The 24,593-nt window shown below is 35.5% G+C and overlaps 1 protein-coding gene across 1 annotated transcript in view; it reads right to left on the bottom strand.

Annotated features, from left to right (window-relative positions):
- Window positions 1-394: 394 nt before the first annotated feature.
- Window positions 395-24,593, bottom strand: part of PDGFC (platelet derived growth factor C) — a 109,649-nt gene continuing 85,450 nt past the window's right edge. The window contains exons 4-6 of the mRNA XM_063309878.1: window positions 7,354-7,561; window positions 2,745-2,962; window positions 395-2,082 (exon numbers count right to left, since the gene is read on the bottom strand). Of these exons, the coding sequence (XP_063165948.1) occupies window positions 1,966-2,082; window positions 2,745-2,962; window positions 7,354-7,561 (543 nt within the window). The 3' untranslated portion in view covers window positions 395-1,965. The remainder of the gene's footprint in view (window positions 2,083-2,744; window positions 2,963-7,353; window positions 7,562-24,593) is intronic.

Here is a 24,593-nt window from a genome sequence, read left to right as displayed (position 1 = left end):
TTATTATTGCGAATCTGAAAACAACTGTATATAGTATGCATCAAAATTTGCAGAAAGGTGTCATGTTTATCTTTTGCTGAGGTTCTGTCAACTTCTGTTCATTTAGGGATTCAATGAAACATACAGCTTAACCAGAAGTGCCTAAATATTTGCATGCAGCTGTTCATATATTTTCTTTAATAACTGAAATAGAACAGATTAGATTGCTAGATAGCATAAGCCACAGGGGAAAAAAAACATACTTTTTTGTAATTAAATGGAAACTACCTTCCATGGATAGATATGGATAGTGAGTTCTTTCTGTCCCAATAATTAGTTATTTTGTGAATTACATAGATCCAAACAGTAAAAAGAAACACAGACACACACAAAACCACACTAGACAATTTAAAAGTATTTTACAAGCAAAATATTTTACTGCTTCTTTCCTTCTTGGCAAAGAAGGGGATAAATGTACTGGTTTATATATAGACTGTACATAAAACCACATTTCAAAAATTATACTCTACATCATTAAAATACTGGAAGCCCACTGTACTTATGAAGAAGCAACTGTCAATGATAATATTAAAAACCCTTATACCTGTAGCAATAAATATGTGCACATTTTTAATAAACCCATTATAAAATTTGGTGGCAAGATCACACTGTTATCAGTAGGATTCATGATTTTTTTTCATGAAGACAACCTGTTTCCCAATCTATCGCAGGTCACATATAAGAACTTTATTTCTTCAGAAGTGATTCTGCCAAAATGTAGATGGACAGGTGAAGATAATGCAACCTATTCAAGCCAGTGCAGCGTCTGCTGACAGCTATCCTCTGATGAGTATGCTGATCCTTATCAGATTTATGCCAGTGATCTCTGATCCAAAAAATGGTATTTATTTTCTTATTTATGCATGCTGAAGCCTGCTTCTATGCTCACAGACATTCTCTCTAGTTCAAGGCACTAGATTATAAAAAGGGTTAAAACAGCTATTATATTCCTTTTTCTTATCCCAGCATCATGGATCTACTTACATACAACTGTAAAGTCAGAATGATATTTTCATCTGTTTTATCTCTCTATGTGCACATGCACCACTACTTTTGTTGTCTTATACAACCAGTAATTCTTTCTATCCTCTTCCTGTAACGCTGACTCCAAGGTCTTACAGAACTAAAATACAATTTTTCTAGGTTGTAAATACAAAGGAAATTAAATACCTTTGGTAAAAAATAGATATATTTAACAAGATTAGAAAAGCAAATTGTTATGCCATCAAAAAGAGAGTATAAAAATGTACACAATAAAAATATAAACAAACAAAAAAATACTTGAAGGCACTAGTGGGAGGAATAAAGATACTTCATTGGTTTCAATCTTTTCCTCCTTGCTCATATATACTGACCATGCACTTTTGCTAAACGACAGGAATCTGACTGGGGGAAAAAAAACCATGGAAAAGTGTCCAGTCTTTTTCACATGTATAAGTGAAAAATAAAGTTTAACTTTATGAATAGAATAACAGTTTGTAAGCAATTAACACTTTCATTTAGGATGTGTAGGAGATATTGCAATAAGTGAAGTGATATTCCAGATGTTTAGAATGGTAAGCCAGAAGTAACTGGCCTGCAGAGGGAAGCCTACTAGAAGAGTTCAAGCTTTGAGCATTTCTAAACTTAAATCTTTTAAAATTCAGGATGAGCGAGAGAGATGATCTTATATAGTTAAATCAAGGTGGAGGAAAAAAATCCTCATTAATGCCTTCTGCTCATAGTTTTAGTGGGCTTTCATGTGCTGTTACATTGCATACATAATCCCAGTTTCATTTCTTGTCTCTTCATCTCCCCAGAACCATCAATCTTGAACACTGAAGATTCTCAAAGGAAACAGCTGAGATTACAGAAGGAGATTAATGCACAAGCCCCAGAACAGAATAAGCCACTAATTCAATGTGTTGTAAAAGAAAGAAGTTCCTTTTATCCTTCTGTATTCCCTTTACACACACAGTTACACTCCTCATGATGATCCAAAGGTACATCTGTCAGAGATTTATGCAATCCTCTTACACCACTTCTGGGCTTCAGCTGCAGGACCTGCAAGGGAACAGTTCAACTGTTATTTTAAATGCCATTAAAATAAGCAAATCATTAAGTAAAATCTATTCCTGTGATTAGAAATCAATATCTGACAGGTACACATTCATCCTGCAACTTTATGATTTGTGTATGGTCCAATATATCTTGGCCCATAAAATAGTTTACTAAATATTTATGAAAGCTATATCAAAAACAGGCTTCTGCTTCTTTGTTCCAACACTTGTAAATATAAATCAATATAACATCTGAAAAGTTCTAAACCTCATAAATTGGAGTTTCCAATTAGTATTTAATATTGAAATAAACTACAAGCAAAAGCTTATCCTAGCTTGGGGAACAGAAATCAAGATCCATCAAATCCTTGACCTGAAGATGCACATGTGAATAACACAGATGAGGACTGTAGTTGCTTCTACTTGTTATTCACCTATTATTTCTCTAGCAAACTAGCAGCTGGTAGCAACAGTGGTTAGAAGGATAAAGGACTTCTTCTTAAAGTGCCCCTGTGTACACAGCTTGTCCGCTAGACAAGAAAAACTATCTCAAAAACTATTTGTAAGATGAAATCTCAGATATTTCCATCTGAATATGACAGTTTGCTAATCTTCATCTATTACTACAGTTTTCCTTGGCCCCATTTAAAAAAAAAAATACTATACCTCATGATATTTTTTGGTGATTTTGGTAGGGACACATTGGCATTCACTGCAAGAATGTTGACAACAGGCACAATTTCCACCGCAGCGTTTAACCAGCAGACAAAGTGGCCAAAAAATGGTGTCTGTTCGTTTTAATTCCTCCCGTACTGACACTGAGAAGTTGCGTGGAGTACAGCTATACATTCTTACTTCCTCCTTCAGAAGGTTCAAATCTACAACTGAACAATTTTGAAGCCAATATTTATTGTAATTTGTTCATCAAATTCTTTCAGAAAAATAATACAGAAACAAGAACTATGCAAATATTTTTTAACAGACACCTACCATGCCAACAGGCTTTCCTATGGCTTAGTGAAACTAGTGAATTTCAATAAATATAACTTACACAGTTATAACATTTTTCTGAGTTAAGAACCTACCCAATAAAATTAATATGTCTGGGGCCTTTACCTTCTGAAGTTTATGTGGATAGGTATTATACTGGGAAGAAGGAACTTCAAGATTACTGATGGCCAGTCAAGAAAGAACGTTCCTTTTTCTTTTCCCTTTCCTTTCCTTAGATGGCCTAATCTTATGCCCTCCATATATGTTGGACTTCGGTTCCACTAACTTAAGCCTACAAGAAGGAAATATACAAGTTTGTAGATTTTAACTGCACATCAGGTTTCAAAACATGTATTAAAATGTGGGTTCCTGAAGAAAACTGGTCCTTGGCTCAGTAGAATATGAGTGCTTTGCTGCTGGTAAAGGACAAGGTAACAGAGATGTCTGTTTTAATCTCATGATTCTATGTGGCTTTGGTCATTATGTGCCCTAATTCATTTCTATTTTTTAAATTAGATTTTTTAGGAATATAAATTTATTAAATGACAATAACCTCCAAGTTTGATCCTGTTACTGATTCTACAGTATTTTAAAATATCTGTATTAGCAAATTAGATTTTATGCTTCATCAAAATGTATTATACTGCAATATACCTGTATATTTTTATGCAGCACTGTACTTAACCTGGGAAAGTGACCAGCCGTTTCACAAAGTGCTTGAACAACAGGTCTTTGAAGTGAAAAAAATCCTTTATCCTTCCTTTATTTCTGTTATGTGTCTTACCCATAATATGCTTTTAAGAATTTGCAGGACATAATACTAGCTGTGTGTATCAGTGTTTAAAATGTTTACTTAACCAGAGAAAAGGTAAAATAGATCTATGAATGGAACTCAATTGAAAAATCTATTATTTTGAGAAAATTTTAAAACCCTTTGAACTGGCTCTCATCCATTTATCAAATTTGACATGCTAGTCAAATAACTCAAAAAAACCAAAACAAAACAAAACAAAACCAGAGGCTTGTTTGTAATGGCAATGTAACTTTATGATTCAGAACTATTACCTGAAAACCAATTCCAACCCAAATAGGGAAATGCTCATACTAGGTGGGTTCAAATAAAAATGCTTCTCACAAACTTTGAAGACTACAAATTCTACTCTTCAAGTGGAATACATAACAACTTTAATAAGGATAAATTTGGTGGCCATGCTGCAGTATTTAAAATTTTGGAATTAACTCAAACAGAAAGGGTTTGGGAGGGAGGTAATTAGAATTGCTATTCAAAAGTCCAATATGGGGACACACTACTGCTTTGGATGCCATGCAAGATACTACCTATAATAAATTTTTGTATCAATGAAATGAGTTGCTTTTTTGATATTCAAATTTTCTGTGTATCTGCATGCAGTTGAATTTCAATGAGGCTATCAAAGTACTCAGTACAAATTCTGTTTTCACCTTACAGCAAAGGGCAAGAATCACTTCCCACATTAAAAGAGGTAGTTAAAGATGAAAACAGGCACTGATAAATTCCTAGGGTCACCTTGGTGAAAATATTTGAGCTTTACTATCATCCACAAATAGGAAAATAAAAGACATGGCTTTTTAACTATGAAATATTAAGAACAGTTATATTTTCTTCTAAAATATATTCCAAGAGATGATACACCCATTTAATTTGGCCATATCCTTCTAAGTTGTTGAAATATGACCAAATTCCAGACATCCTAACTTGTAAGCATGCAAGAGATTAACCTGGAGCCTTTCACAACGTACATAATTATTTATCTCTGTATTATATAATGCATTTATAGTATTTCAAAGAAAATCAGATAGCTGCTTTTTTATCAAACTGGAATAAAAACATTAGTATTTCCTTCTATTTTTTTAATGAACGGAATTAATTTTAACAATTATTTGAAAAGTTGGATTGTTATAGATACTATTGCAGGGCAATAATATTCATCAAAATCTTAAGTATTTACAATGAAGACACAACCATTTTAAGTACACACTCTTATCAGAAACTACTATTCAGTCTGTTTTATATTGCTTAAACAAGAATTGCTAAGAAGTTATATACCAAATAACTTTCAATATTACATTTGACATTGAAGTTGTACTTTCTAAGAAATTATCAGTACTTTTAAGCCTCAGGGACTAAGCCTTTCAGTGTGATTTTTTAAAAGGTACCACACAATTAAAAAAAACCCTGAATTTTTCATTTCTATAATAGTTCTGCATGTCAATAGTGAATACCATGTCATCTCAATGGGGAATGTTTTCTGCTTTAGGCTATTACATTACAGACTTGGTAATGCAGTCTGATGGTGGTCCTTTAAGATGTCTGTCACAATTCTGTGATATGTTTATTCAATGGCAATTCTACTTTAGTGTCTTATTCAAATACTTTTTAAAGATTTCAGTATTGTTTTGCTTTGGAAGTTGTTGATGGGAAAATCATTATTTCGTCAGAGTGGTTTTTAGAATGGAATGCCAATGCTTCATTTGGCAAGAATGCAAAGTCTCCCCCCACACAAATAGATACACGCATCTGAAACAGTCATATTCAACAAAAAGCAATTTAGAAAGACATCACACATGTATTTTTTAAAAAATATGCTCAAGAACACCAGCGTTTCACTGCAGAAATTAGAAAACAACTGTAATTAAGATGACAGCTATTTCTTTATACTGTGTTTTAGACATCTGATCAAACATCTACAACTGGGCTCAGAAATATTTGCTTATTTCTCATTTAAGTAGGTTCCTGGTAATTCTAAGAATTAGAATTTAGAATTGGGATTTAGAATTGGGATTCTAAATTTCATTTGAATACAATTATTTCTCCACAGGACTATTTAACTTTTTATGTGTTGCCTGTTTCACTTACTATAATTATTAAATGCATTCAGGCTTTTTATTGTAAACCACCCCAAAGTCGCCCATTTTGGGGGAATTGGGCAGTGATAAAAATTTGAAAAACAAACAAATAAATAAATCTGCATTTTTATATTCACACCAGAAAATAAGCCTTTGGGAACAGAGTGAGAGCTATTTCTAAGCAGACATTCACAGGTCTTCACTGTAAGTCTGCAGCAGTATCCCAGCATATAAAGCAAATTTAAAAGGCAACCAAAAGGAAATATTTTTACGGCGCAGCATGCAGATAAGGGACAGGTTTTAACATGAAATCTGCCCTACTGATTCAACAGTGTACTTGCCTAATGTCTTGAATGACATGAATCTTGTGCTCAATAAAATGGAGAAAACAGTGGAACAAATCTGCCCTCAAGGGTCAATGCAGCTGTGCCTCATGTTCCATCCCTTAGAAAGGTTCTTTTACTAGTCAGAAAAATACTCTTGTTTTTAAATTATGTTTAAGAGTATAAAAAGTTGGATCAGACTTAGAAGCCCATAGTCCACAGCAGCTTCCACTCAGCTTCTACTCTATTGATTTTTATGGCTTAATTTCTGGGTAAGGGCCACAGAATCTTAAAGTGCAAAATGTGGCTTAAAACATGTAAACTCCATGGGTTTATGAAATCCTAAAACACACAAAGAAGTCAGTAGCAAAACAGGTTAGACAAGGAATGTCAGGATAGAAATCTATAAGCTGGCAGTTTGAACAAACAGGGACTTTGCACTTCTAAAATACTTCAGTCCTTTTTTGTCCTGGCTAAAGTACTAACATTAAAAGGTATGGGTCACCATGACAATCACTATCAATTGTAGTGATTGAGCACTGAACATGTAGTGACCTTCACGAATCCTTGAAATGAGGATAAACATATTTCTTTTATTTATCACAGTTATATAGCTGCCCATCTTATGTACATGACTGTGGGTGGTGTACAATAAAAACAGACCATAAAAGCATTTAAAATTATATCATAATAAAAACATTAACATTAATTTAAAAGACTAGGAGAGAGCATCTTGATATTATGTACAGTGAAGCCATCTTATGAATTCTCCATTTCCCTGAGATCCCCAAGCGTGCTGACACTAAAACACACTTAGTTATCTCCTGGGCTGGTAAATAAGTTCATTTAACCTTTATTATCCCAGATTACAATTTAGGAAATGGCCAACTGCAAAACAATAATGTATTTCCAGATAGTCTTACTCTACATTCTGAAAGCAGTAAACAGCGTGAAAATAATCACTTTACATACATGTGCAATCAATTCATGATTTCAAAAGTGCTTGATTTGGCAAGCTTTTTCAAGAGCTTTAGATGCTCAATAAAGGGGACAAGAAAAAGAATTAGGAATGTTACCTCTCGATTTTCTGCTGTGAATGTATGCTTTTCCGAGAAGGTGCCATGTTGGTTTGTACAGGTCTTCCAAATCTAACTGCCATCTGTCAGGCTCAAGGTACCTGATAAGTTCTTCTACGGTACTAAATGCAGCAACAGCATTGTTTAGCAATTCTAATGGTAAAGCTGAGGGTGGTAACACCGTTGGACTGACAGATTCCGTGTGAGGCTGCAGGGAGAGAAAATAAATCATAATCGCTATATAATGACTGTAGTTACAGACCATGTATTAAGATATTTGTAACTGCAAAATACTATAAAAGCAAAAAACAGAAAATAAATTGCTTCACATTTATTTAGCGATTATTAATAAAAAACCTGAAACTGGCTGTTCTGTATGTCATTCAGAAATTAAAGACTTCCTACTCTCACCTCCAAAGGCAATGCAAATCTCATCTAGTGTTTTTTATCTACTGTTACATTAAGAACTCCAGGTATAGTGGTAAGTTTTAAAGCTGAAATCTTATGCTTCTAGAATGCATAGAATGGCGGCCAACAACTGAATGATGGGCAGAAACTTATTAAGTGGAGATTGGAAATGGAAAATCCTGCCTATTATGGCAGACAATGCAGCCTTGATTTCAGAAATGTATGAGAATATTTCAGAAGTAAAAGAGTATCAGGAGAATTATAAACACTTTCTGGAGATAGCATTGTATCAGTCATGAGTGGACAATAAGAGAAACTGCCAGGTTTTCTGGTTAAAATCAATTATGTAGCATGATAGTAGAATTCCAAACAACACGACAGGTTGGACCTATTCATTTTTCCCCCCAAATGTCACTTGTAACTTCAAAGAGAAAAATCCAAATATGACAATCAAGGAGAGACATATTGAAGTTATGGTGGGAGGCTCACTGGAAGAAAAAAAAATCCAGTTTGTTATGGTGAGAAAAGAGACAAAAACAGTGACAGGAGTTAGAAAGTCTGAAAGTAAAACAGTAATTAATATTGACATCCTATATTGGGGAACTGGGGAAAGCAATGGTTAAAAAAAGACTATACTTCCATTTTACTTTTCATGTCATGTATTAGTATTAGTATTAGATAGCTCTAAGTAATTTATGTCAGCCATAATACTATGTGTGATTAGGATAGCAACTAACCCATAGGTAAATATGCTAAGTTAACAACTGCCTTATAGTGAAGCCAAAAATGACAATTAGTGTCGGATCAAGTGGAATTTCCTGTTCTGCTATTTATATAATATTTTCCTGCATACATTTGAAGCTATAAAAATATAGCTGGGTTCAGTGCACAGCAAACCTTTTTCCTGCAGGACCTTTGAGCTTTCACTGAAAGTAATGAAACCTATACTCTGAAAGCCTTGTGAAAGAACACAAATACTAAAATAAAGATTGCCTTGAATACATGGAAGTCTTCAAAACTAAGAAATTTTATATCATTAGAAGCCTTCACTTCAGCAAAGGATCGTTACCTTGTCGTGGTGCTGGAGCTTGAGCACCTCAATGATGCCATGAGCTAAACCGTGAAGGGCCACCCAAGACGGGAAGGTCATGACAGAGAGGTCAGACTAAATGCGATCCCTGGGGAAGGTAATGGCAACCCACCCCAGTATTCTTGCCGTGAAAACTAAATGGATCAGTACAACCAGAGATATGTTGGTATACCATCGGAAGATGATACCCCCAGGCCGGAAGATGGTCAAAATGCTACTGGGGAGGAACAGAGGATGAGCTCAACTAGCCCCAGACGTGATGACGCAGCTAGCTCAAAGCCGAAAGGACGGCTAGTGGCCGACGGTGCTGGTGGTGAACGGTGAATCCGATGTTCTAAGGATCAACACACCATTGAAACCTGGAATGTAAGATCTATGAGCCAGGGCAAATTGGATGTGGTTATTGGTGAGATGTCAAGAATAAAGATAGACATTTTGGGCGTCAGTGAACTGAAATGGACTGGAATGGGCCACTTCACATCAAATGACCACCAGATCTACTACTGTGGACAAGAGGACCACAGAAGAAATGGAGTAGCCTTCATAATTAATAGTAAAGTGGCTAAAGCAGTGCTTGGATACAACCCAAAAAACGATAGAATGATCTCAATTCGAATTCAGGGCAAGCCATCTAACATCACAGTGATCCAAATATACGCCCCAACCACAAATGCTGAAGAAGCTGAAGTAGAGCAGTTCTATGAGGATCTGCAGCACCTACTGGACAACACACCTAAAAGAGATGTTATTTTCATCACGGGAGACTGGAATGCTAAGGTGGGCAGTCAAATGACACCTGGAATTACAGGTAAGTATGGCCTGGGAGAACAAAATGAAGCAGGACATAGGCTGATAGAATTTTGCCAAGACAATTCACTCTGCATAACAAACACTCTCTTCCAACAACCTAAGAGACGGCTTTATACATGGACTTCACCAGATGGACAACACCGAAATCAGATTGATTACATCCTTTGCAGCCAAAGGTGGCGGACATCTGTACAGTCGGTAAAAACAAGGCCTGGAGCTGACTGTAGTTCAGATCACGAACTTCTTCTTGCACAATTTAGGATCAGACTAAAGAGATTAGGGAAGACCCACAGATCAGCTAGATATGAGCTCACTAATATTCCTAAGGAATATGCAGTGGAGGTGAAGAATAGATTTAAGGGACTGGACTTAGTAGATAGGGTCCCGGAAGAACTCTGGACAGAAGTTGGCAGCATTGTTCAGGAGGCGGCAACAAAATACATCCCAAAGAAAGAGAAAACCAAGAAGGCAAAATGGCTGTCTGCTGAGACACTAGAAGTAGCCCAAGAAAGAAGGCAAGCAAAAGGCAACAGTGATAGGGGGAGATATGCCCAATTAAATGCAAAATTCCAGAGGTTAGCCAGAAGATACAAGGAATTATTTTTAAACAAGCAATGTGCAGAAGTGGAAGAAGACAATAGAATAGGAAGGACAAGAGACCTCTTCCAGAAAATTAGAAACAGTGGAGGTAAATTCCAGGCAAAAATGGGTATGATCAAAAACAAAGATGGCAAGGACCTAACAGAAGAAGAAGAGATCAAGAAAAGGTGGCAAGAATATACAGAAGACCTGTATAGGAAGGATAACAATATTGGGGATAGCTTTGACGGTGTGGTCAGTGAGCTAGAGCCAGACATCCTGAAGAGTGAGGTTGAGTGGGCCTTAAGAAGCATTGCTAATAACAAGGCAGCAGGAGACGACGGCATCCCAGCTGAACTGTTCAAAATCTTGCAAGATGATGCTCTCAAGGTAATGCATGCTATATGCCAGCAAATTTGGAAAACACAAGAATGGCCATCAGATCGGAAAAAATCAACTTATATCCCCATACCAAAAAAGGGAAACACTAAAGAATGTTCAAACTATTGAACAGTGGCACTCATTTCACATGCCAGTAAGGTAATGCTCAAGATCCTGCAAGGTAGACTTCAGCAGTTCATGGAGCGAGAATTGCCAGATGTACAAGCTGGCTTTAGAAAAGGCAGAGGAACTAGGGACCAAATTGCCAATATCCGCTGGATAATGGAAAAAGCCAGGGAGTTTCAGAAAAACATCTATTTCTGTTTTATTGATTATTCTAAAGGCTTTGACTGTGTGGACCATAACAAATTGTGGCAAGTTCTTAGTGGTATGGGGATACCAAATCATCTTGTCTGCCTCCTGAAGAATCTGTATAACGACCAAGTAGCAACACTAAGAACAGACCACGGAACAACGGACTGGTTTAAGATTGGGAAAGGAGTACGGCAGGGCTGTATACTCTCACCCTACCTATTCAACTTGTATGCAGAACACATCATGCGACAAGCTGGCCTTGAGGAATCCAAGGCTGGAGTTAAAATCTCTGGAAGAAACATTAACAATCTCAGATATGCAGATGATACTTTGATGGCTGAAAGCGAAGAGGAACTGAGGAGCCTTATGATGAAGGTGAAAGAAGAAAGTGCAAAAGCTGGTTTGCAGCTAAACCTCAAAAAAACCAAGATTATGGCAACCAGCTTGATTGATAACTGGCAAATAGAGGGAGAAAATGTAGAAGCAGTGAAAGACTTTGTATTCCTAGGTGCGAAGATTACTGCAGATGCTGACTGCAGTCAGGAAATCAGAAGACGCTTAATCCTTGGGAGAAGAGCAATGACAAATCTCGATAAAATAGTTAAGAGCAGAGACATCACACTGACAACAAATGTCCGCATCGTTAAAGCAATGGTGTTCCCCGTAGTAACATATGGCTGCGAGAGCTGGACCATGAGGAAGGCTGAGAGAAGGACGATTTATGCTTTTGAACTGTGGTGTTGGAGGAAAATTCTGAGAGTGCCTTGGACTGCAAGAAGATCAAACCAGTCCATCCTCCAGGAAATAAAGCCAGACTGCTCACTTGAGGGAATGGTATTAAAGGCAAAACTGAAATACTTTGGCCACATAATGAGAAGACAGGACACCCTGGAGAAGATGCTGATGCTAGGGAGAGTGGAAGGCAAAAGGAAGAGGGGCCGATCAAGGGCAAGGTGGATGGATGATATTCTAGAGGTGATGGACTCATCCCTGGGGGAGCTGGGGATGTTGACGACCGACAGGAAGCTCTGGCGTGGGCTGGTCCATGAAGTCACGAAGAGTCGGAAGCGACTAAACGAATAAACAACAAGAAGCCTTTAATGAAAAGTCAAAAGATAAGGCAGGGACATCATTCATCAACCCATTTATGCAACAGTCAAATATAAGACAATCACACTGTCTTGAAACTTCAGCTTTAACAGTCCTCCTATCTCTAATTCAGATCCTCCTATATTCATGGGTGTGTGGTCACAATCACACCACCTATATGTGGAAGTGTAAGCACACTGTTTTGGGGGGGAACCTCTAAGGAGTAGAAAATACTTCAAATTTCTCCAGACAGACTCAGGAATTAAATTTTGAATTCCACACGGCCATTACCTTTAGTTCCTTTGGAAAACAAAAACTAAGATTGGCCACTGTAACTCAGTGGTTTGTTATCAGATTGTAGAGAATTCCAGGTCTTCAAAATGGGGTTCAGAGTTCAACACTGGCCCATGTGCCATGAATGGTCTACCTCTGTCTTAATATATAGCAATATTTTAAATATATATATATATCTATTACTGTAAGTATATTTGAGAAAAGGAAAAGAAAGATGAAAAGAAGACAGTAATAATAAGATGAAAGAGATAAAAAATAAACATAGAACATGAAATAAATACAAGCATCAAAAAATTAGGTAAAAAAATCAGTATTTCATTAATTAGTTTCAATAACCTAACCACCCCCCCACATGAAAAGTTCTTCACCAGAATCATATGAGTACTGAATATATGTTCCCCAATCTATACATAATTATTTATACTGTATTTCAGTATGAATTTGGTTGATCTTGAAAGCTAAGCAAAGTCAGCCCTGATTAGCGTTAGGTGTGGTGACTACCTGGAAACTCCAGGGCTATTGGCTGGATTGAAAAATCACAGATCCATTACAGAAGGTGGCTATGGCAAACTACCTCTGTAATGTTTCCCCAAACATGCATGAATGCAGTGAGCGAGAGCTGAGCACAACTCAAAAGATTTAACCCTGTCAAATAACTACCTTTGATTCCTAAAGGAACTCAGTGTTTACTATGGAATGTTTTGCTTTTCCAGAGGCCTTTGGGACTTACTGCAGAGCCGTGTTTGTGTGTGTGTGTGTGTGTGTGATGTATATATTTTTATTATTGGATATACTTATTATATTTTCGTCATTGAAGTTTTAACATGTATTTTTATTCTTACTGTTTTCAAATCTGTAAACTGCCTAGAGTCCATGAGGATTGCGGTAGTAGTTAAATGGCATGCGTGCATATATGCAAGCACAAATAAATGTTTCACAACTAGTTCTCCCATACTGAAGCCAATCAGCATTTTAATAAGTGCTAGCATTAAATTTTCCAGAAGGGTAAATCTAAAGAGATTCTCAGTACGAAGTTCTACAAACTGAGAATTTAATCACATTCGAAATGGTAGAGATAAAAAAGACGGAAGCAAATCAGAAAAATTAGCATTCATATTTCGGGGGCTTCAGATAAATCTTGGTTATAAGCAAAAATGGATTGGACTATAGGGCTGAATTCATAAAGATATGTCTAGGTATTTTGCCTTCAAGCCTTTTATCATTAAAATATTTTTCAACAATAGAAGCTGCAAATACTAATTACACAAGGTATGTAATTAAATACTGATGAACCTTATTTATATCCCTGATCCTTCCATAGGACTCTGAAGAAGTCTAAAGCTTTTATTTCCAGTCTAACTGATTACAATTCAGTGTTAATGTCTGACCCATGAAACTAAAATTAGACTTAACTTTATTTTTCTAAGGAGACCAATGTTATCTATCGGAAATGAAGTTGATTGGTTTCAATAAATCGTTAAGACTGTTTGTCTGATTCTAATGCTAAGCTGGAATTAACTGAGTAAGAAAGAAATACTTCTGATCTCAATATATGCATGAAAACAAAAAGCTAGAATCTATCCTTGTAGCATTTAGCCATAGTTCAGTATTACAGTAAATCATAATCAGGCAACTTTTTATACTTTATAAAAAAACCCAGATTTTCTATTCTTGTTATTAATACCTGATAACTTGTTAATTGCAATATTACCTTCCAGTAAGTATGTGGCCATTAGTTCTTTCCTTGCCAGTATAATTTTTAAAGTCTCTCAGTCATGGGTTTTTCACTAATCCAGTTTTCACTGAGAATGCAAATATACTTTTTGTGTCTTAGCAACAAGAGCAAAATATTTTGGTCTATGAATTTCTAAAAGATTTATGCATAAATCTTAGAAATTCATAGACCAAAATATTTATATATGCGCGCTAGCACACACACACACACACACACACACACACAGCTGGTTTGAAACTGATAAGATCCTTTTTCACTTTGCACATGTCTTCAGCAGGCTTAGTTCTGTACATTTGCATAGGAATAAATAAAATATGAACGTCATGAGACGGTGAAAAAGACTCCTCAATTAATGCCAATGGCAAAGGTACTACCCACATTCAGTGCTCTCAAAACATTATCTACTAAGGTACATTATAAAAAAAATTAAGGCAATATTGCGGAACTTCCAGGAATGAGAGAGAAGCATATATACGGGAGAATTTATTTAATATTGCACCATTTATCCACTCCACCTTCAGATGGAAAAGCTGACCCAGGAAAATTTTAAATTCACTGTGGAAATAGATTAATGTCCTCTAGCAGTGTATAATGAATTTTGTAGGCAACATCGTGTGTGTACATCCATATACTTTTGTAGCATTTTTAAGGAAACTGTATGTTCATTCTGGGATTGGCAAAAAAGAAGAACAAACAAGGAATACCATCTGTTACAATTTCAAACAGCAGGGATTTGTGACCTATAAAATCTATCCTAACAAGTTACTGTTACATTCAAATTATTCCAAACACTAAGGATGATTTTTAAAAATACCATTTTTAAAATGATTTAAAAATATCAATTGAAATTGGTATCAATATCAAGTCTTAAAATATGCCTTTTCCCCATTAAAAGAAAATCTTGGTCATGCACATCACTGTGTATGAAAGTAGTATTTACAGGCAATTTGAAACCCAGAATCATGTTGCAACTATATGAACAAAGTTCAGTAAGCAAAGTTCAGTAAATCCAGTTAAGAAACTGACCTCAGCCTCATAAAGTCAGTATAAACTAGAATTCTGTACAAGCTGCCTATGTGCAAAGGCATGTATAAAGACAATAATTTGCGAATTCATATCAATACAGGACAATAAGGACCAACCACAACTGAGCATTATATTGGGAATATGTCAGCTAACAATCTGACCAACAATAAATGGAAATGTTTGCCTTGACTACAGTACAGTGTTAAAAGCAGCAGCAAATATTTTAAAAACCTTGTGATATTTTAATCATCATTTTGCTTTGAGTTGCAAATCAAGCTATAGTAATCAGCAATAATTAAAAGTCTAATTAATAAAACAAACTGATGAATAATTTTTGCAGGCTACATTTGAAATATATATTATTTTTTCATAGTCCTATTCTGCAATACTTTTTATGTATTTAAATGTATCTTTCCATATATTATGTAGAAAACAGATGGAAGGCTAAAATTAGTCTGAGTTTTCTTTACAACAAAAACCTGCCTGAAGTCCACCTCTGGCTTCCAAATTCCATTTTCACAAACTTCTATTACAGTTTTAATGGGCTTATTTCCCCTGATAATTGTTTTAATTCTATTTTTACCACACTAGTGGATTTGGAGAACCCAAGATAATAAAGCATTCAGTTTTGTATTTAGTAATGAGGCTTTTGTATGAAAAATTCATGAAGCAAAATTAGCATTTGCTTTTTAAGAATGCATCTTATTTAGTTTCAGAGAATAATATTAAAGTAAAGAGGTTTATGTACTACAGTACTTTGTAGATTGTTCCATTATGATAGTGATTCCTTAGTTTCAGCTTCAACTAACTCAAGAATACTTTTTTAAAAAGAGAAAAAAAGAGTGAAGCATAAGACTTTTCAGGTAAGAATTATTTGACATGGCACATTTGAGACATAAGAACAGACCATTCAACATACCCTCTTAGTATCACAGTCTACACATGAGTGACTTTAGTAAGAAAGAACTGGTCAGTCATAATTAAAGGATGCATGTCTTCCAAGGCTTTTTTAAATTTACTCATATACATCAAAATACAGGAAACCTTATCAAAGTTAAACCAAAGTAAGTGGCTAACCACAATGTGCTGGAGTTTGAGAACAAGTTTGCTTTCTCAGATTTCATACAGCAGCCTGCTTGTGAACTGTGTATTTTGCTTATTCCCACCGTGGTATGGTATTACCACATATCACAGGAAGGATGCAGCAGTTGCTGGAAAAAATGTGCATTGAAATATAAAATTGAAAAAGACTAATATGACATATCCCTCTAAAAGACATACTATATAAATATATGATTACAGCTAATTCCTGTATATTTTTGCAACACAGAAAACTATTCAAGGGAATAAATAAAAAGAAAACAAACTAAAGTATCTTTTGGCATTTTCATATTCTAATGATTCTATCTAAAAACATTACTTTGCATATAAAAAGTAAATTCCAAATTTATTTGCAATGAATGTAATTAATTGCATTTTGTCTTGAAACTACTACTTAGTTCAATTTGTGGCTGGACACAAACCAGAAGTATCAGTATGCTAGCTTCTTGTTTTTTACAGTGGATAACATAACACATTTGGATTAGATTTTTCCAATGTGATAGTTGCTACTAGATTACATGAATAATTAGGATAATAGGTATTGTAGTACTTCTAGGTTCCAAGGTTGGAAAAGACTGTAGCGTTAGTGTGACATCTGGCATTCAATATTACATTGCTACTGCACATGGAGTTTCCATTTCACCAAACTGATATACTGTATAATTAATGCTAAACCTCTATTTTATACATTTATCATCCTGCGATACTGAATATCATGTCCTGTATGCAGTAATATTCTCTTGCCTATCTGAAAGATAAACATCACTGGCTGATTACAAACCATTTTGAAAAACTTTCTGGATTAAATACAGATTAAAAAAAATTTAAAATACAGATTTTAATTTTTTTTTTATCTGATCATTCCCTAGGGAATGATCAGATAAAAGGGACGGGGTCCGAGAGAGGGTGATGGTCTAAAGAAGAAACTTGAGAAAGACCCGCCCTGACCACTCAAGCAATAATTAGGTATGGCAGGAGTTGTATTTTCAGACTTTCAAGATTCTGTTAATGTCACAGAATGTACATTACAATTCTCCAATAAGTAGAATTAGTTCATCTAGATGTGTTTCCTGTTTGTCATCAGCTCTTCTAGGTAAACCAATCTTGCAACTCTGAAAAGTACAAATCTCCCGCCCTCCCTATTTATCCCTTGAGTGGTCAGGGCAGGTCTTTCCTACGTTTCTTCTTTAGACCATTGCCCTCCCTTGTACTCTCTTTCCTTTTATCTGATTATTCCCTAGGCAGCATCTCTTCCCTCTGTTCCCCAAGGTCGCCCTCATATTCCATCATGGGTGGGCTCTAATTTTGGCTGCCCAGTATTAAAAGCTCAGCACATTTCCCTATTTGAAATAGGAAAAAGATTGGACCTTGCCAGTGCCAATTATATACTATCAACTTGCTAAATGTAATCACCAAACTTATGCTAATTATCTCTATTTAAAGGTACCGGACTAGATTGAAAGTGAAAACATCCTTGCTGAAGAGCGGGTTAAGTTTCAAAGGGACCAATACATTTTCAAGCATTGTTTGGTTCTCCACCACTTAGCACAGAAATATTCCTGGCCCTGAGGCTCACCTTTCACAGCCATCATCAATTTTAAATCTACTTTTGATTTAATTCCAGGGGAGAAGTTGTGAGAAAAACTAAGGGGATGCTCAATAGAGAAAAGAGTGCTCATTCAGTCCTCCATTCCAACACTACTTTAAAAATCACATGTTCCCTCTGGGGAAATATCTCTGGAGCTGTCACTCCCTCAGCAGGGGTGATTCTAACTTGTTCTCTATTTAAACGTGACTATCAGTTTAATAATCCAGATCTCTGTCCCTAATCATCATTCCTCTATATTAGCAGGCTAATACAAATTCTAGCTCTTGTATATGTAAACAAGGTGATCCTGACTGTCTCCTAGGTGGGAATCAGAAGGGCATTGTTAACTCTGACCTCTTTTGTTTAGAGGAAAAAACTAGCAATAAATTATCAGAAAATATTTACACAAAATTATTATAAAATTCATAATTGCCAAATCAATGGGAATGCTCTAAAGCAGAGGTACACTTATAAATATCTTGAAGTGCTATTTCAGCTTCAGTTTTCTGGAGAAAAGATTTTTCATACCTGGGAAGTGTTGCTTTACATAACTCCTCAGCTATCCTGAGATTTTCCACTTGAAAGGAGACCATCTTATCCTTGCAGCTTGCAATGTCTTTATAGCCAAGGTAATCTTTCAGCTTGTCTATGGTGACTAAGTTTGTACTTTCAAAAACCTTGACGTCCCATTAAATCTAAGTATCTTAGAGCTATTTTGCAGTTTGCAAGATGCATTTCAAATACCATATTTTGTTTAGAGACAGGTTTAGTCTCTTTGGAAGTTAAAGCCTGGTATCATCTTTTTAACCTTTGGTTTTTTCCCTGTGGGTCTGGCCTCATTGGTTCTTAGAAAACAATTTAAGTCAACCTGGATAAAAAGAGTTATTGGGAAACTTCACTCCCTAGGACTCTTGTTGGAGAACCTTTGTCCACTAGACACTGATAATTCCGGAAGCATTCTTAAACAACGTATTTGGCATTTTTTGTATCAATTTAAGTCTCGTTCGCAGCTTGGCAGCATGTGGGCATTTTCCAAATGGGATAGCCCAACTTCTTATCTATCACAGTCCTGAAATTTTGCCAGGTCTTCACTTTGGCCAGGCTGAATGCATTGCCTTCTGCTATCTTGCTGGGGTGCTGCAAAAATATACCCCTTCTTCAATGCCTGTGTCCATATGGGAACAGCTCAATGGAGTCCTTGACCAACATGTTTTTTTCACTGTTCTCTTGGACAAACTTTATTTATCCTATCCTGAAGAAATTTCCTGGCAGAGAGCATGAATTCCTTCCCCTATCTGACCATTGTTTAAATACATCCTTCTACGTTCTCTGATTGTGTGTGTCAATATGTACTATCCCCCTCTTCAGTTCTGGATTATTTGTATTAATTTTCCTTCTTTTTAGTTTTATCAAACCTGTTTTGATTCTTACTGACTGCTAGCCGTATGGCTGTAATAAAGATTTGATTCAGTTCTGTACTGACACCAGGAGAGGATGATTATTTGTGCCTGTGGCTAGAAAAAGAATTTTTCCCCCTGGGGTTTACCAAGAGAAATGATACATCAGTTTCCTCTTGTAAATTCTTGGTAGGGGGGAAAAAAAACCCCAAACCCCTTAGAAATTGTCTGCCATAGCCCTCCCCCCCCCACAGTAGGTTACAGCTTTTGAGGTAGAGAAAGGTGGCAGGAATCACTGTGTAGGCATTCCTATGACCGTTTTAATTTAATGCTTACAAGTCACTGACTTAATTTGAAAGCTCATACAGCCTTCATTTCTCTTGTATATTGTTATTCTAGAGATTTCCCCGTCACAACCACCACATTGCAAAAATGGACTGAAATCACCTGACCAAAATTTGGCCATTTCACTCCCAAATGTTAATGGTGTAAGATCTAATCTTAATCTATATATAATCTTATACATTTAAGAGAAGTCTCAGACAGCTAAATCAGACTTACTTTTCAGTAACATACTTAAAATTACAGTTAATTTATTGGAACCTTCCTTTAGTGCCACAGAGTAAGAGAACATAAATACAGTTTTAGTAACTAAGCAACTGCCTTATTATTTCTATTAACCTCTGAGTATTTGATGGCATTAACAAAATTTCCTTATGCCAATATTCAGTTGGGAGAGAGAAAAAAAGCTAAGATTTGCAGTGATAGAATTAGCTTTTTTTCTTTCTCTTAATTGAATAAGGAAATTTTGTTGATGCTTGAAGAACAGAATACAGTTTTGTACTATGATGAGGCATGCAACAAATCAGTTGAGTAAATTTCTATTCCACTTTTACATATATATATATATATATAGCCTATACAAAAAATAATACAACTCTAGTTTGTAGCTACAAGAGACAGCCATAATTTTCATCCATGTAAGACTGTCTTCTAATTTCACAAGCCAATATAAAATAGAGGAATTGAGATGGTTTACTGCTCACTTGAGGACAATTTCACTCACTCTGTTTTCTGTTCAAAATCCACCATAGATGTTTCAAAGCTCTAATCTGTGTTTACAATTTATTTGTTCACAATTTATTTGTGAACTAGTTCCATTTAATTTATTTAAATAATACAGAAATGTGCACTTTGCTTTGTGAAGTCAAAGGCACAATTCCTGCTTGAGGAGTTTACAATTCAGAATGATGCAGAAGAGTATCCAGAGGTAGGAATAAACAGAAGAAGACTGAGATATTATTTTAGTTACATATATTTAGGCTAGTTATAGGCTTAGTTACAATAAAGCACAGAACATCTACCCTACAATTGTCCTGCAGAATCTGTTTGTTTACTCTTTGCATAGTTTTCTTTTAACTAAAGGGTTTGTTCTTATCTTTTTCTCCGAATGCAGTTAGCTGAATGTTGAAAGTAGTTAGCTAAAATCAAACTTCCAAATCCTAGAGCGCTGCTTTCAAGCTGAAAAATGAGTATTTTAGTTTAACTTAAGGGCTGGAAACCAAATGTTGCTGGTTGGTTGGATCTGCTGCAGGCAACATTCCAGCAACAGTCAATGGTTCTTAAAGTTTGCTACTTATTTTCTATATGGAAAAGATGCTGAAGTAATTTAGGGCATATTAGAACATAAAATATTGCATTTTGTTATTAGAAAGTAATATTCAAATTTGTAACTACAAGTATGTATGCATTTGTTTTGGGAAAGATATTCAGATGCATCTATACCTACAAAGAGCAGAATCATGCAAGCCATGGTATCCCTGTGATACTCTGTGAAAACAAAAGTTGGACTTTGAAAAAGCAGAGTAAGAAGAGTATTGATGCTTTTGAATGCTTGTATTGGAGAAGACTTCTGAAAATACTGTGAAAACAGTACCAAGAAAACAAACCAATGGATCACTGAATTAATCCACCCAGAGATCTCACTCTAGGCACAAATTATCTTACTTTGGACACATTATGCAAAGACCTAGCTCTCTGGAAAAAGCTCTACTACTAGGAAAGTTGGAAGGAAAGAGAAGGATGATCAGCTGCAAGGACTCAGTTACAGTGGCAATGAAGGGACAAGGTTGGGGACAGAAGGACAAGGTGGGGGACAAGACTGGGGACAAGGTTAGGGACAGACTGTTCTAGAGAAAATCAATGTGGTTGCTAAGAGTTGACGCCGACTTAATGGCAGATGATGATGATGATGATGATGATGATGATGTGTTTTGTTGTGGAACCCAGCTTTCTTTGACTAACAATATCCTTGCACTGTTCACAAACACTCTTTGCAGATACTTTGCATGGCATTCCTCAACCTGCCAGTGTGTGGACATCAGAAAGGTTCTTCTCAAATGGACTGTTGCTAAGAATTCTGTGAAGTGGAAGTCTACAAATCTGATAGGATCCCAATTCCAGAAGCATTACACTAAAGAACAAATAATTTACCATTTGGACACTACACTAAATGGCATCTGTGAGATGAGTAAATTGCATATCAGCATTTTGAACAAAAGAATGACTAAGTCAGGAAGCAAGTTGTGCTCTGTCCCAGTCTTCTATTTGCCAAAGTTTTTAAGAGACTAAAAACAATTTAGAAATGAATACCAACAAGGGCTTTTTGATTAAAGTAGATTTTCAAACTCTCTTGATATGGATTGCCATTAATAAATCAGTTCATAAATAATAATTCCATTACTGTCAGTTCATAATTAAAGATAATTGAATCGTATTGCAGTAAACCAGAATACTGATACTATGGAAATTAAATTAATCCTTGATATACTAGGAATCCTTGAGCACATCACCAATGTTGCAACTAGTTCCAAAGAAGGAAAAATTATTTGGAATTGAACCAATTCAATTACTAATGCCTGGCAGAATATGATAGATACAGTGTTGATCCAGTTTTATTGGCATATCAAACGTAACTTTAAGATATTTTGGGAACATAACGTTTTTAAAAAGGGTGAAAAAATATTTTAAAAATACTACCAATTTTTTAAAAAAAAATTAGCAAAAAAATCTAGTTTTAAGAACAAGTTCTCATAAAGATGAAGCGTGATTATCTAGGATATGTACAATGACAAATTAACAGATTAATTATATTGTAGGGTCCAAATTATTATGTCCCTAATATTAATTAGGGGCACGGTGGCGCTGCGGGTTAAACCGCTGAGCTGTCGATCGGAAGGTCGACGGTTCGAAACCGCGCAGCGGGTGAGCTCCCATTGTTAATCCCAGCTCCTGCTCACCTAGCAGTTCGAAAACATGCAAATGTGAGTAGATCAATAGGTACTGCTTCGGTGGGAAGGTAACGGCGTTCCGTGAGTCATGCTGGCCACATGACCCGGAAGTGTCCCTAGGGACAACGCCGGCTCTAAGGCTTAGAAACGGAGATGAGCACCACCCGCTAGAGTCGGACACGACTGGACTTTACGTCAAGGGAAACCTTTACCTTTTTAATATTAATTATTTTTTGTTTTATTTTAGTGAAAAGGAAAATATTGAAGAAATAGAAACATGTTAAAGAAATAATGGCTTCTAATGCATTATGCATGAGTAACAAAAAATGAAACTTCAGACATGTTTTTAATGGTATGTAAAACAGCAGTCAGGAGTGATTATTTCATTTTCACATTTGTTAATGGACCAGCTCACAAGCCAAGCTTTAATGAAGTTATCTTCCTAATAATGATTCACTAAAGATTTTGAAAACATCTCGCTTCCTCAACTTCTGTGTATCTCTTTCTTTAATGAAGGATTTGGTAATTCCAAACTGATAACAGTTTCTAAAAGTAGGTGAACGAAAAGTGAGTCACATTTACAGGGATGCTTCAATAATTTAGTCTCAAGAATAAACATCTGACATCAGAAGCTATTAGAATTTGAACCTAAAGAATTACATGAAAAATAAATTTTAGGCTCCTTCAAGTAGATTAGAGAAACAGAGAAAGCAATACCAATAAATACGAAATGTACCCATGTCTCTAGGTGTCTTATGTCTGTTGTGCAATTTAGCCAAAATAATTTGCCTTTCTGCAACTGATATGTTTGCTGATTGTCAAAACTGTGTTTGTAGTTATTGATAAGAAGCTTCAAAAGGACAGATCAGCTGCATTTTGACCCACTGATTTAAAGAAACAGTATAAACTATTAGGTTTTAATATGCCATAAATATTTGCCCACAGATATTTCTAGGCCACTTAAGTGTTCATTAATTTACATTTCCAAAAAGAAAAGGAAGAAAAAGAAAGACAAAAGAAAAACACTTTAGATGGGAGAGCATTCAGTAATAGTATTCCTGCCTTATCAGGAGGTCATTTGGAGAAAAAAATAATACCATCCTTAGAACTTCACCAGGCACCAAGTTGTATATTTTTTGTACCAAGTAAAGATATTATTTTTTGATCTTTAAAATCTTCATAATTTTTTAGAATTATCCAACATTTTTATTAAACAAACCTCAGATGAGAATGATAAAAATAACTCAAATCTGCTTATTTATTCAGATTAATGACATTAATTGGAAGACTATATAAGACGATTTGAGGGAAGAAGTTTGCTATTAAGAAAATGTCTGGGTTCTTTTAGCTGGGTATCGGGTGAAGTGAGTATTTGAGAACTGTGAGCAAGTGACAAATCAGATCATTGTCCTTTTGTATACTATTGCCGTTCCCACAGTATAAAAACAGAGCAGGTACATATTAAAATATTGCTGTAATAGCTCTGGAGAAACAAAAGAGTTTCTCTTACCAGCCTTAGCAATACCTAAGGATTAATCTTTCTGTGGCCAGACATTTGCCTTGGAGGCAATCTACAGTGTTAATATGCCAGGAATTTCCTATTTCCGAAGGTTCTTTTAGCAATTACAGAACGTTTAGCTCATTTAGGCAAATACAGTCAGATACGGCTGAACACTTTGCTCTTTCCTACATTATTACTGAAAATTCATCAAGCATATTGTTATTTTCATATTATTTATTAATTTGTGGTCCAAGAGCAAACCAATAAACATTAAAAAAATATGCAGCAGTTAAAAAATCCATATACATAAATTACAAAGAAGCCAAAAACAATAAATGGTGTGAGGAAGGCACTAGCCAAATTTTATCACCTGAAGCTACAGATAAAAAAAGTTGTCACTGATCTTGATGCATTTAGAAATTGGTCACTTAAAAGAAAGGAATGACTTCCTCCTAATGAGGGAAATAAATTTTGCAATAATTAGGGTTATAAGTTTGAATTATCATTGTGTGTAGAACAGACATTTTAATAGAACATGGAACACAGATTCAACCTCTGTATTTGAACATATACAAATACAATTTTCTTATGGGAAAATGATAAGCATGCATGATCTCAAAAAATAGTTACGGAAAG

This window comes from Candoia aspera, chromosome 8 (assembly GCF_035149785.1).
Source record: "Candoia aspera isolate rCanAsp1 chromosome 8, rCanAsp1.hap2, whole genome shotgun sequence".
NCBI lineage: Eukaryota > Metazoa > Chordata > Lepidosauria > Squamata > Boidae > Candoia > Candoia aspera.
The sequence above is the reverse complement of the archived record's forward strand: the minus strand, read 5'-3'. Positions and strand labels throughout refer to the sequence as shown.